This window comes from Perca flavescens, chromosome 16 (genome assembly GCF_004354835.1).
Source record: "Perca flavescens isolate YP-PL-M2 chromosome 16, PFLA_1.0, whole genome shotgun sequence".
Lineage (NCBI taxonomy): Eukaryota > Metazoa > Chordata > Actinopteri > Perciformes > Percidae > Perca > Perca flavescens.
In genome coordinates, this window is record NC_041346.1 from 21,721,530 (window position 1) to 21,734,835 (window position 13,306).

Here is a 13,306-nt window from a genome sequence, read left to right on the forward strand (position 1 = left end):
GAACAAAGTACGCACATGTGGATTATGAAGAAAATAAATAATGTAAATGAAGGAAAAATAAGCAGTTAAATACCAATACATTGTTTGCCACATATATCAAAATATTACAGAAAAATCTGGATTAAACAACGAACAGACAGTGAGGTAAGAATAAATCTGGTTGGTTGTCCAGCTAAGATGTCTATGTCCATAGGATTGTCATTTTATCTAACTGGACACAGATGTGCTGTCTGGCACCCAGTCAACCCTTCTGATCCTGCACCATAATCTCACTGCAGGTGACAGGACCCCCAATAAACCTCTCTGATAGGACCTTGGAGGGACAGTTACATTCAGTAGCCACAGCAGGACAGAAGTGAGAGGTTTTTTATCCTCAAACAATGATTTATCAAGATATGCATTCTATCCTCTACAACATGTATATTATGATCTTTTTTTTAAAATATGGTTAATGTTTGACAGTGCTGAAACAAATATGTCTCATTTAACCTTCACTTATTTTCTTTGATGTAGAGCGGTTGTTATTTACCATGGATATTTGGATGAGATCCCTGGCCTTCATCAGCATGAGATGACATTAGAGAAAGGGAAAACAGCAGAACATGTGTTGAAATGCCATATCATACATACCACATCAACTCTAACAACAATATCATCATTAAATCAAAAACTAAACAACTTAGACAAGTGCACAGTCATGAAATCCTCTACAAATGAATTACAATGGAGGTGTGTCATGTGGTTCCTTTACAAAAAGCTACTATTAACCAGCAGGATATTTAATGCTGGAATTCATCAGCTGGTCATGCACTCATTAGTGTATTGCTGCAAGCAGAAGTAGATCTGTGCAACTTTATGGTGCTGCAGATGGCCTTTTCCCAATCTCACTGTCACCTCATACTAATGAGGCACTGATGAAGAAATTAGACTTCACCAAATAAACCAGGAACACCACCACTCTTACATTACAAAACAGAACAATGCACTATAAATAGCAGCAAAATGAACTTTCTTTATGTAAGGAGTAGCAAAAACATGGGGGTTATTTTACTGAACGTAAAAACTATTAAAGTTCAGATATAAAGAAAAAATGATAATGAGATGTGAAATAACATTTTCAAACACAATCATAAATACACGGATGCAGCAATTATCACTAACACACAACAGGTTTTAGTTTAAAATGTGATGTTAGTGTTGTAAATCATTATAATTGCAGATTAATAAAATACGGCAAATTAAAATACAAAGTAAACAGTGCTGACCAATCAAAGACAGAGGAGAGAGGATTGAGTTGGGGATGGTAATCAATATACAGCTCTGCCAAAGGCCTACTCACCGCCTCCACCTCAGTTGGATCATACCACACGTTGATGTAGGGGTGCTGTAAGGCTTCATCCACTGATATCCGTTTAGCAGGGTCGATGATCAGCATCTTTGACAGCAGGTCTCTGGCCTGGCTAGCTGTGATTTGAAGAAGAATAAAAACATGTGGTTAAGATCGCAATGCAAGAAAACATTCCTCTATGCCACTAATGTGCCAAAAGGAAATTGGAACACAATAAGGCAGAAAAGGAGGACGAGAGAGAGAAGAGAGAGAAATGTCAGGCTTTAAAGAGAATAATAAACAACAGCAGCTTGTCAAAGGAAACCAGGATCTCACAAAGCCTTAATCAAATGTGGATTAGCAAATAAACACAGCATTTTTACAGAGTGAGAGCTTTGGAAAACAGTATTTTGACTATTTATTTTGAATTATGTGGGCAAAAATGATAATATTTATGTTGATCTGCTATCTGTTATGTTTACACTTTATCAACCATTCAGATATCTCTGCCTTTTTGATCTAATTCAAGATTCTGGCTTGTCCCATATTGTATTGGTGCTATTTTTTACAGGCTGATTAAATTTGAATAATGCCTGAAATCTAAGAAATGACCTGTTCCCACTGGTGTCTCTCTAAATTTAGTTTTATAAGGACATCAGCACGTAGACTGAAGTGTATTTTTTCACAAACACTTGGCTTCTCAACATACAAAAGCATCAGCATCAGCAGTCGAGTTGATCAGTCTCTCTACCCTCAAGCCCTTTTGGACTGATCTGAAATCGAGAACCCTTAAACCACAGCATCTCTCTCCTACACGCACTGACCCCATTATAAATAGCTCTACATCAGCAAAGGACTGAAGAAAGTGAACAGGGAAAGACAGATGAGCCGGGCGCACCCGCTGCATTTTGCCTCAGTATCAACACATCAATAACAAATGGATGGTAAATCTGTAAAATGACTCCTCTATCGCTCTCCTTCCAACTTTCCTTGTTCCTTATCTATCTTTCTTCTCTCTGCCCTACAGTACTGTCTGCCTCTTCCTCATGCAGTTAAAAAAATAACTAAAGCCCAAAAGATGTCTGCCTCAGTTCCTGTGACAGTACAAAACATACAAAACAGCAGCATTCAACCCAGTCTCACACCCTCCCACACTCTCTCTCTAGATGCCTTTCCTTTAACATTGTCACTCCAGCAGGGAGCAGCCAGAACACAAAAGTGATTCATGAGAATTTTACCAGACAGGAGCTTTGATGTTGGAGTTCGGTAGCCGAAAAAGCTTCTTTTCCTAAAAAAAAAAATACTGGGAAGAGAAGTTGTATGTCTCACTGAGACAGAAGAAAGAAATGATGTCTTGGTTAACCCTCTCCATAAGAAAAGTCTGAATTCACAGAGGCCCAATAATGTGGAGGCCCAAAAGCAAAATGTAAAATACAATTTTTTTGAGGTAAAAATTGACCAAAACAAACATTTTGTTCCCTATTGAGGAAATGGGGCTAGCTGCTCGGTGAGGCTGTACTTAGGCACAGCGTTGCTTTGAGCTAAATGCTAACATTAGCATCCTAACATACTTACCATGAAAATTGCTAACACAATGATTAGAATGTATGTTTACCATATTCACCTGCTTACTTGAGTAGTAGAGTATTAGCATGCTAACATTTGCTAGCACTAAACACAAAGCACAGCTGAGGCGATTCATTGACGTCATCGATTACGTAAATGTGTCGGCACAAATAATTTGTGTCACGCGTATTAATCTAAAAATAACACGGCTGCCTTCAGCAACAGTGCAAGTATGGATTCCTCCCAAGTTCAATAACACGTTGAGAAAAAGGCTCGCACACAGTCTTCTAAAGTGTGGGAGTATTATACTCTTAATGCCAACAACAAGTGGTAGTCTGTAGACTTTGTAAAATGCATCCCTGAGCCAGGATAACAGCAGCAAAACACCTTAAATTCTGCTCACCTTTTTGTCCCTTTCCCTCCCAAGTAGAGTTTAGATTCTCTGCCTGAGCCCGAAATATCGGGTCGGGCCAATATTTCCCGCCTCTATCCTCAGGCCGGGCCGGACCCTTGATCAAGCATTTGTGGGATTTAAGCTTTACTCCCAAGAATGTGTGATTATCAACATAGTGACACGGAATGTGTTCCCAGTAGTAGCCCAACTGTACGTTAGTCCGTTGATTCCTTTTAATGCCCTTCTATGACTTAACATTAAGCATCATCAAACGCTGTCAGTCTGCAGTGTTATATTTTGGGTTTACAATCATCATGAGTGACCCAATCGATTACCGTTATATTAGACACTCTGCAGCTTGCCTTATGTTGGATTTATTTGATACATCTGATTTCATATGTTGCTAAAACTGGACATTTTTTATACTGTAAGATTAAAGGGAGAAGGGCTTGGATGTTAAACAAGTGCTTATTCATTATTTTAGCTACTAGGCTACTATTAAAAAAGCAAACACAGGCTACTCTTTTTGCACTTGCAAGTTTTTATAAACCTCATTTTGACCTGATGTCCTAAGTGAAAAATGAAGAGATCACCATAGTTATTTTAATTCATCCTGAGGGGGACATGGTTGTCTGCCACAAATGTCATATAAATCCATGTAATAGTAGTAAAATATTTGACTCAAAACCATCTGAAAAATAAATTAATCTGTTGGTACTGCTAAAGTTGGTAGCACCTATCAAGTAAAAATATACACATTTTCTCATGTGACAATGCAATACTACTTTCCTGTGTGAGATGTGCTATGAAGCAGAGGTAGTCAAAACACCTCCAAGGCATTATAATTTATTGAAACATTTAATGGACATACATCAGTCTTCTGTTATGATTTATAGCAGGCATTGTGGTTTTAACAGGCCTCCCTAGTACTTGTGTGGTTTTTATTACAGTTGCTCTGCCACAACATAACTTTATCTCTCACATGATATTTTGTGTGTAAATGTTATTATGTCCTACATGGGAGATAAACTGTATTTTATTTACACCTTATGTTTCAGGGCTTCTGTATTTAACAAAGATCATCAAGAAATCCTATGAGTGATATCATGACATAGGTTATTACTTTTGTGAGATCCTGCTGTAAATTCTGCAGAGCTCTACACTACAGAAACACACCACAGGGACATTAGTATGTGTGTCTGTCCAAATACACAGACATGCAAAGGTTTTAAATTCAAATAATCAATCTGTCTGCAATCTCATAAAATGCCTAAAGTACAGTTCATTCATGCAGCTCCAGTTCTCACCTTTGAGTTTGTTGTGCTCAGAGTCGGCAGGGAAAAGGCAGTCAGGGAAGAGCTTGGGAAAGGTGAGACCTGTGTACTTTGGCCGGTTCTCGACGTAGTTCCTCACTGTAGGCTGAAGCTTCTTCATGAAATCTGGTGAGGGTGTGCCCAGCTGCTCAATTACCTTGTTCCACTGGTCGATGTCTGGGGCGGTGGGTCAAGATTAAGGGAAACACACATGGAATATGCAGCATCCTGTTTGCCACAGTGTCCACTCAGGTGCTACACCCACACAATACTATGTGTATTTAGGACAAGAAAAAAAATGGAAATCTTTTGATTTACTCATAAAAGGTTGGACTAATAATAATGGAGGCTGTGAGACCAAAGAAAATATAATAATAAATAAATAAAGAACTGGGTCTGTTAAACAGAGTAACATCAGCAAAGATAAATAAAAAAAAAACATGCTAAAAACATAATCACAAATTGTCACCAAGTTTTTAATTTCTGGTCTAATTTTTGTCTCATTAAGAAAAGAGAATTATGGGTCTCAGTATGCATCCAATCAATACTTTGCCCACCTCTATTACTTCCTAATTCCTTCCCTTTAATAACTTTCCTCAAAAAACGCATCCAGTTTTGTTGGAATTATTATTTTCTTGGCTTCCTGGGACTCGAAGATCTCCAGTGATCCCTTGACCTATATAACACATTCACTTTGTGCCTTGATATCTCCTTAAAATACAAAATACCTGTATATTCCCCTTACAATGTTGAGCTTACTTAAAAGCAAGCATTGGGTCAAAAAGAACAAACCTGCTAATAAACCTCCTGACCAGAACATATATGATTTTTCAATTAATAGGAGACATGTAGTATGAGGTTGTGTTTGTGTGTGTGCAAATATGGTTGTGGGGTGTGTCAGCTTGTTTTTCTAGTTGGCAACAAATACTTCCTCCTTTACCCTTCCACACTCTCCGAATAACCCCCTCCCCTCCCAATGTTCTCACAGAGGGTGCCAGTTGAGGCAGTTAGCTGCCAGGGCCACTATAGTGTCCCATTATTTCATCTTGCTGGAACGCCACGCACTTCCACCTCCTTTTTGTCTCGATTGCACACTGGCCATGATCCACCCAGTGCTCAGAGAGGCATTTTTTTATCCTCTAAGGTTCTTATGCATGGCTCTTTAACGAGTTGTTGGATTCACTCAGACAGCTAGAGGTGTTTTTCCACAGTGGGTCATTGCCACAAAAGCATGACGCTCCACTGTGTTTGTGGTTATTCATGTTTTGAATCAGGGCATCATGCACCTGAACGCAACTGCCCTCAAGGAAATGCTGTGGGCTTTCTACGATATTCAGGTTTACATGTGAGACAGCGAGAGGGAACGTCAGAAGGATACGGTCAGTCCCAGGGAACAGCACTGTCCCTCTTATCACCTCTCCAAAGATGCAGCCGACTGACCACATGTCCACTGGGTTCACACACACACACACACACACACACACACACACACACACACACACACACACACACACAGGTACATGCACAAGCACGCACACACACACTCGCATTACAAACATCTATCGAAAATCTCTGAACATTTCTACCTCCTATATTACTTACATATAAGTACACATAAATAAATTTTCCAAGTTCTAATCCTGAACCCCTGTGTTGCTTTTTGAGTATTTGCATATTAAAATCCCTCTCTTTCTTTTCCTGTGAAACATAAGAATATTTTCAATGACTCATCTTGAACTCATGGTGGGATTACATTAATTTATCCAATCAAATGGGATTTGAAGAAGGGTCCAGCTGCGAACCTCATGTGACCCCAGGTCTGTGAGTCAAGGGGTAGAGAGTAGGGTCCCAGTACATGAAATTTGTTGCTTCCTTTAAACGCGATGTACGTTATATATATATATATATATATAGGGCAACAGTCCTCTCTGCAGCTCCATCGTGCAGTATTAGCTAAGCCACTTCTGCTTTTGAGTGATCCAATCAAATGTGTGATTTGATTTAAACTCCACATCATATATTCCATTCCACTCAGAAATACAGCCCATTACTGGAGCTATAGCTATAGAGCAAGATGCTATAACTTCTGTTTCACTGTGACTTGGTACGTTATAAAGTAATAACAAGGTGTGGTATTCCTAAAATGAAGGAATACTGTGCCGAGTTCTTCTTATGCCATCACATAGATGTGTGTTTTACCGGTAATTACTTACTAATTACTAAGCCAAACACAAAATACAACTTCAGTGACCTTGCATCACTCGATAGTCACTTATTTAACACAATGTTGTACTAAATGGCCATCAAACACCCAGTCACCCTAAGGCTCACTGTGCTGTGACCTGTATAGACACACTGCTCTTCTATATCATAATTTGACAGACACTCAGGAAGGTGCAGATAACTTCAGCCAGGTCAATACTTCAGGTCGAAAAGTCTATGAATTAAATTAAGATTAGCAACGACAGGGTACCAGCCCAGAAACTGATCAATAAGCAGAAGATTAACAAAAGGTGTGCATGGCTACTGTCCATTGAGCTACAGTATGAAAGGATGGGGTGTTATGTGATAAGAATTTCAGGTCATTGTGAGAGCAGAGACAGAGGAAGAGAGATAGTGCAGAGCTCATTGCAGGGGTTTTCTAGTTCTCCAGAGCATTAATCTTTCAGGATCGGCAAGTTCAGGGACGTAGAGACCAACTTATAGTAAAATCATAGTTTTACAGAATGAGGCTGGTGATATTTTATATTTTTGTTAAGTCAACAAATTCCATGACAAGTCCTTTAACATATTTACATTATTTCTACCTTGCATCATACTATTATTAATACTTTACCATAATGAAAGCTTTTTCGTTTTCTCAGTCTACACCTTTAATCTTTTAACTTCCTCACACCACCAAGTGGGTTCATCTAAGCCGCTATTAAACCGATGTTCAAAATGGAAACATAAAGCCTTCATTATTAATCCACTAAATGATTACTAACTGTTTCTGACTCACATTTCTAACACCCTCAGATGCACTTCACGTGTGCACACGTGCACAAACTCAGCACGGTGACTATTTATCTAAATCCATTATTCTAAAAGAAGTCATTTTTGGGGATGCAATTACAGCCCCCTCACTGCAGGAGAACACACCAGGTAGCACTCAGAGAAACACTCTGAATATTCAGAGACAAAGAGAGAGAAGTCCCCTCTTGCCAAAATTATAAAACCAATGCTTATTTTATGATGTTATCGCGGGGTAAATTAAAAGTGTTAAAAGAGGATCAGATGGAATTGTTGGTATAAAGACAACCGGATGGGAGTGTGGTTTAGTTCACCTCAGTAACATACAGAGAACATCAGGCCAGAATAATCTTCAAAGTAAATGTTACTGACCAAAATACAATGTGAAAAGTATGTCACGGTTATTACCGCATGAATTAAACATTTACATGTTTTAAAAGAATATTGGACGACAAACCTGTAACTACTATTTCATTAATTCCAAACTCTCCAAGCACTCGACTCAAAGAGTCAGTTGAATCCATCTTGAGTCAGACACGTGAAACCCAACATGGATGGTCGTATTTCAAACAAAGAATGATTGATTTTTAAATTGATTCTTCTATGTACAGCAGACATAAACCCAATGCACAAAAATAGTGTTACCATCAGATTACAAGGATACAGTCCCGCCCAGGGAAGAGGATTTTGTGGCGCACCATTTCTCCCATAATGCACCCCACCGACCATATATCCACTGCACGCATAGAGGTGACAGTAAGACAGAGAAGGAGCAAAAGAAAAAGAGAGGAAGGCAAAGGTTAATGTTAGATACATCAAGCTTTCTGGGAGAAGCAACAGTGATTAGCTGTCCATCAGTGAGGGAAAAATAATTAGTGAGGAGCATGAAGAACGTGAATGAAATAAAGACATAGAGCAGAAGAAGAGCAACAAAAAAAAAAGACAGAAAAGCTGAGCCTAACTAGCGGCAGAATATTCTTAAAGTCTATATGCTTCTATCCACGGGAGGAATATCGCTAACGATGAGTCATTGCTTAGGCTGGCATTCAATCACATGTCTGATGTTGTGGGGGCTTTTAATCAGTGACTCACACCGCCAACAGAATTCACTTTCGCTCATTTGAAAAGTGCAACTCAACACTCAATCAGATTTGTTTCATAGATTAGTTGGGATCATTAATGGATAACATTTGTCTAATTTTCATATATATATATATATTTATTTATTTATTTTACTGATCATTAGTGCTCATGAAAAGACAAACATTGCTCTTTTTTTTGCTACAGTCAGAAGCTCATTTGCATTCTGTTTTACTGCAAATTAATAATAATAATGTATACTTTATTGTACACTTTAAATTATACTGCAGGTAAGTCATTAGGGTTTAAAAAGACTTTAAATACTCACATAGACATGCTGCTGCTATACTGTTATTTACTTCTAAAAAATGACTTTTTAACACAATTGCTTCAAAAGTTTGATTACTTGACTAGAGGTAGATGATGGTTCCCAGTCTGTATTAACTTTAGTTTTTCCTCTTCGCAGCAGCAGCAAGACAGTAAACGAGTGCAGTTTTGAGAATACTGACAATAGCTCCAATTAACTCATTTAGTGATGTACTCTATTAGCAAATACTGCTATACAAACACTAAACAATCTGTGTGAATTCTTTCAATTGACTGTGGAAAAGTGGACGTTAGACTTTTTGTGTGCATTAATAAAGAGAACAAACAATAGACAGTGTAGTCCTTTAAATTTGTCTAAATTTGACCCATGCAGGCTCAAACACAATCAATGCTGGCGAATTCTCACCGTTCTCTTTGTATCCCATGCCAAGGATAACCTCTGGGGCTCTGTAGTATCTAGTCACCACATAAGGGGTCATCATGAAGCTGGTGCCTGCGGTCCTGGCCAGACCAAAGTCCAGGATCTTCAGGGTGCAGTCTGACTTCACCACTATATTGCTTGGTTTGAGATCCTGGAGATGGGAAAAAGACTGGTGTGAGAAACTGTGTATGTAGAGTATATTTATGTCATTTACAAACCATCTTTTCTGTTGACAGGTTTCAATGATTTCTGGTATTTGACTTGAACATTGGTTATGAGTTTAAGGATTGACAGATATATGTATATATATATATATATCTGTCAATCTTTTTCTTTTTTTAAACTCATAACAGTATGAGTATATATATATATATATACTGGAGCAATGTTTATTTTAAATTTCAATACCTGCTATCAATTCAATCAGAGCTACCTGAAACTGTAAACAGTGAACTAGAAGCAGGAATTTGATAGTACTCAGCTTTATTTTTTGAAAGCAATGTTTATTTTTTCCGTAATCTGAAATTATAATTTGCCCCTGCACAATTAACATGAATCTAACATTTTAATAGCAAAGATAAATTGACCTGTTTGTGAAGAAAAAATGTAATTTACACATTGAAGATAAGCTTACTATGCCTACTACGGTAGCCATACAGTTAAGCTTAATGATTCACTGCATTTTATTTTTATCCATGTGGCCCAGTATAATTCAAAAATAGGCATATGCTTATTTTTTTAAAGTTAGTGCTGTAGTACAACTAGCAGGAGACAAGTTATAATTGAGGTAAGTTTGGAGACATTACCTTATTTAATCATCTATAATATTATACAATATATGTAGTAGGGGGTCCCTACTCTGTCTTTCTTTTAGCTAAGGGGTCCTTGGCCTGAAAAACTGCATCTGCTAGATGTGTTAAACAGCTAGTAAAGATGGAAGCACCAGAAATTAAACCTTACCTTTCCTCTGAGCCCTTGCCTGCCAAATAGGTAACCAAGGTGATGTCAAATTGTATGGCTACTGATGTTACAAATTACAAATTGCTATCCCCAAAACTTAAAAAAAAAAAACACACACACAACCCAAACCATATTCAGCAGTCAAACAAGAAATTGAGCTGTCTTGCTTTCCTACCCTGTGAATAATGCCGGCTGAGTGCAGATGTTTGATACCACACAGCATCTGGTAGAGCAGGTAGGACATTCTCTCATGGTCGAGCTCCATCTGAATCACCTGGCACAAGTTGGCATCCATCAGCTCCATCACTAGGTACCTGAGAAAAGGTTTTATTGATCTATGAGTGGTTGACAGACTATTATTTGATGAGTTAGCTGTTTACCAAAGTAATTTGAAAACTACAGCTCTCAGTGGAAATCATAAACTGAGCATTCCTCAACCATTTGAAAGAGGTACCACCAAGACACATTAATCCTTCTGCAGTAGTCTGTACCTCATTCTTAATGTGAATGTGCTCTCATTTATCATTCAGTCTGAGAACAGGATACCTCCAGCAGCCTTGGGTTACACCTACAGTACTTTCACTGACTACACCAGGGGTGTCAAACTCATTTTCACTAAGGGCCACACTGGAAAAAGAGAATCACACCAAGGGCCAGACATGTAGAGTATGCATGCATGCATGTTTTTTAAATTTTGGTAGCTTTTTTTCTCATTTTTGTTCCAACTTTTTTGTGGCTTTCTCAAATATTTGTCACTTTTCTGTAAATTTGTTACTTTTTCCAACATTTTTGTACATTTTTTGTCGCATATTCTGCTTTGAATGTCAGGTAGTTCTTGCAGTTTAAAAAACACTTTCCTGCATTTTTGGTTTGGCGCACAACTAGGTGGGCCAAAATTTATTGTGAAACCAAATTGATATACGGGCCAGATCTAAAACTGCAACGGGCCGGATTTGGCCCGAGGGCCTTGAGTTTGACAAGTGTGGACTACACTGACTACAGCAGTTGTGTTCTTACAACTGCAGGTGCGAAGGAGTTATAAGCATATAATGCATCACAGAATCAGTCCCCTTCTTTCCCCCCCTGTCATTTGAAGTAACTTTTCTTTGTCTGTTATATGGGCTAAATCATTACTTTTCATGGAAATGTAATTATGCAAGAAAGGGTTTAGTATACTCACACATCCTGGAATTCCTCTAATGATTTCTGTGGTGTGAAGACATTTAATAAACTGATGATCTGAAAGAGAGAAGAGCAAATATACACTGAGTTACAGCAAGGGACGGGGAGTTGATAATGACCCTGGTGAAGGACACTGCTGAGTAAACTGAACAAGTGGGTTGGAACAGAAAAGTGAGGATAAACGTGGAGGAGAAGAAAAAAGAGACTACGAAAAGAGTTCAAACTGCGGCACTTGCGACTGCATTCATGCCTTGGAGTGCTCTCTGTTTCACTCTCCTGCCAGTTCGGTACATTTCTTGAGGCATCGAATTTTGTAACAATGTTGCAGTGCCTTGTCTCCTTTTTGTAGCGGAGGGATTTATCAACTAAAAATAGACACTGAATGGGGAATAGTTTAAAACTATGCTTCATTCTGACACTGGATACATTTTTATTCTTCCTGCATTCCTTCCTGTTACCCCTCAGCTGAATCACTTACATTTTTGTGATTGACACATTTCATGAGCACCAACTCCCGGTATGCCCTCTTGGCATGGGTCTGGTTCTGGAAGGGTCTGCTCAGCTTCTTGATGGCTACATTTCTGTCCAGGACAGCATCATAACCCGCACTGCAGACGAAAAACCGTGGAGAACAATGGAACAATTTATGTTAGTACGGTATTCATGGCTGGATGAATCATTTTGCATGACGCTGTTACCCTGGAAATCCAGAGTTCTCGCAAGAGTACAATTTGAATTTGCTCAGCGAGTCAATCTGTCATTGAGTAATGATGCTCATTAACTATGCCCTTGTAGCCGTGTTGCACAAATCACATCGGTGTATCTGATATAGGCGGGCCAGAGGCGAGCTAAACAGATGACAACAGTTTAATCTACTAGTTAGCTCCGCTGGTAGCTAAGCGTATGGGGCTCTGGATACGTCCCGCCGTGTATTGTTGTGATTGGTCGTAGTGTTATCTAATTGCGTGCAGTGATATTTTCAAATGCATGCTTAGTGCCGCCCCTCGAGTCTGGCTATTTTCATTACTCAAAGCGAGACCCTTAATCTTTCAGATTTGGGTCTGGATTTCTAGGCTGTAACACTGTGACAATCAAACACCCTAAATGCCATTGGTCACAAAAACATCTCCAACAAAACAAAAGACTCATGGAAAAAGATGACAGATGACTTTGTTTTAATCTTATAATTTTATCTGAAAACATTTTTCTCCAAGGGTATGATCTTCTCGGTAACAAGAAAACAATGAAATCATATCCAGTGTGGCTGTTAACAGGAAAATAGCATAAGCATTTTTTCAGCAATTATAGAAACAGTTTGAAATTTTAGCAAATAAAAGCTGATTTAGCGTAAATGATGTGACTACAAGCTAGCAGTGGGGGCAACCAAGTCAGTTTTCCTGTTTTTCCCATTCAGCTGACATTGTGTGAATGCAGCACAATACTCCAGGAAGTCACCATGACCGGCCAATAAAGCTTAAGATTCAGGCAGACTGACTTAAGAACAAGAATGTGCAGTATTATGCTTATTTTATGATGTTATTGAAGGTTAAATAAAAGAGGATCTGTCAGAATTGTTGTTATGAAGACAGCCAGATGTGAGTGTGGTTTAGTTCACCTCCGTAACATACAGAAAACATCAGGCCAAAAATGTGTCGCCTCATCTAACCTTTTCCCAAAATGTCAAACTATTCCTTTGATTCCACATGTAACCATTCAGATACTAC

General features: G+C 38.6%; 1 protein-coding gene across 9 annotated transcripts in view; it reads right to left on the minus strand.

Moving 5' to 3' along the window:
- mapk10 (mitogen-activated protein kinase 10) overlaps positions 1 to 13,306 on the minus strand; it is a 41,782-nt gene that overhangs the window by 11,595 nt on the left and 16,881 nt on the right. For 7 of the 9 annotated variants that reach the window (XM_028601581.1, XM_028601584.1, XM_028601580.1 and 4 more), the window contains 8 exons: positions 12,061 to 12,190; positions 11,581 to 11,639; positions 10,576 to 10,714; positions 9,426 to 9,591; positions 8,277 to 8,348; positions 4,595 to 4,777; positions 1,340 to 1,464; positions 530 to 556 (listed from right to left, as the gene is read on the minus strand). In XM_028601581.1, the coding sequence (XP_028457382.1) occupies positions 530 to 556; positions 1,340 to 1,464; positions 4,595 to 4,777; positions 8,277 to 8,348; positions 9,426 to 9,591; positions 10,576 to 10,714; positions 11,581 to 11,639; positions 12,061 to 12,190 (901 nt within the window). The remainder of the gene's footprint in view (positions 1 to 529; positions 557 to 1,339; positions 1,465 to 4,594; positions 4,778 to 8,276; positions 8,349 to 9,425; positions 9,592 to 10,575; positions 10,715 to 11,580; positions 11,640 to 12,060; positions 12,191 to 13,306) is intronic. The other 2 variants (XM_028601578.1, XM_028601579.1) reach the window with 1 other exon arrangement.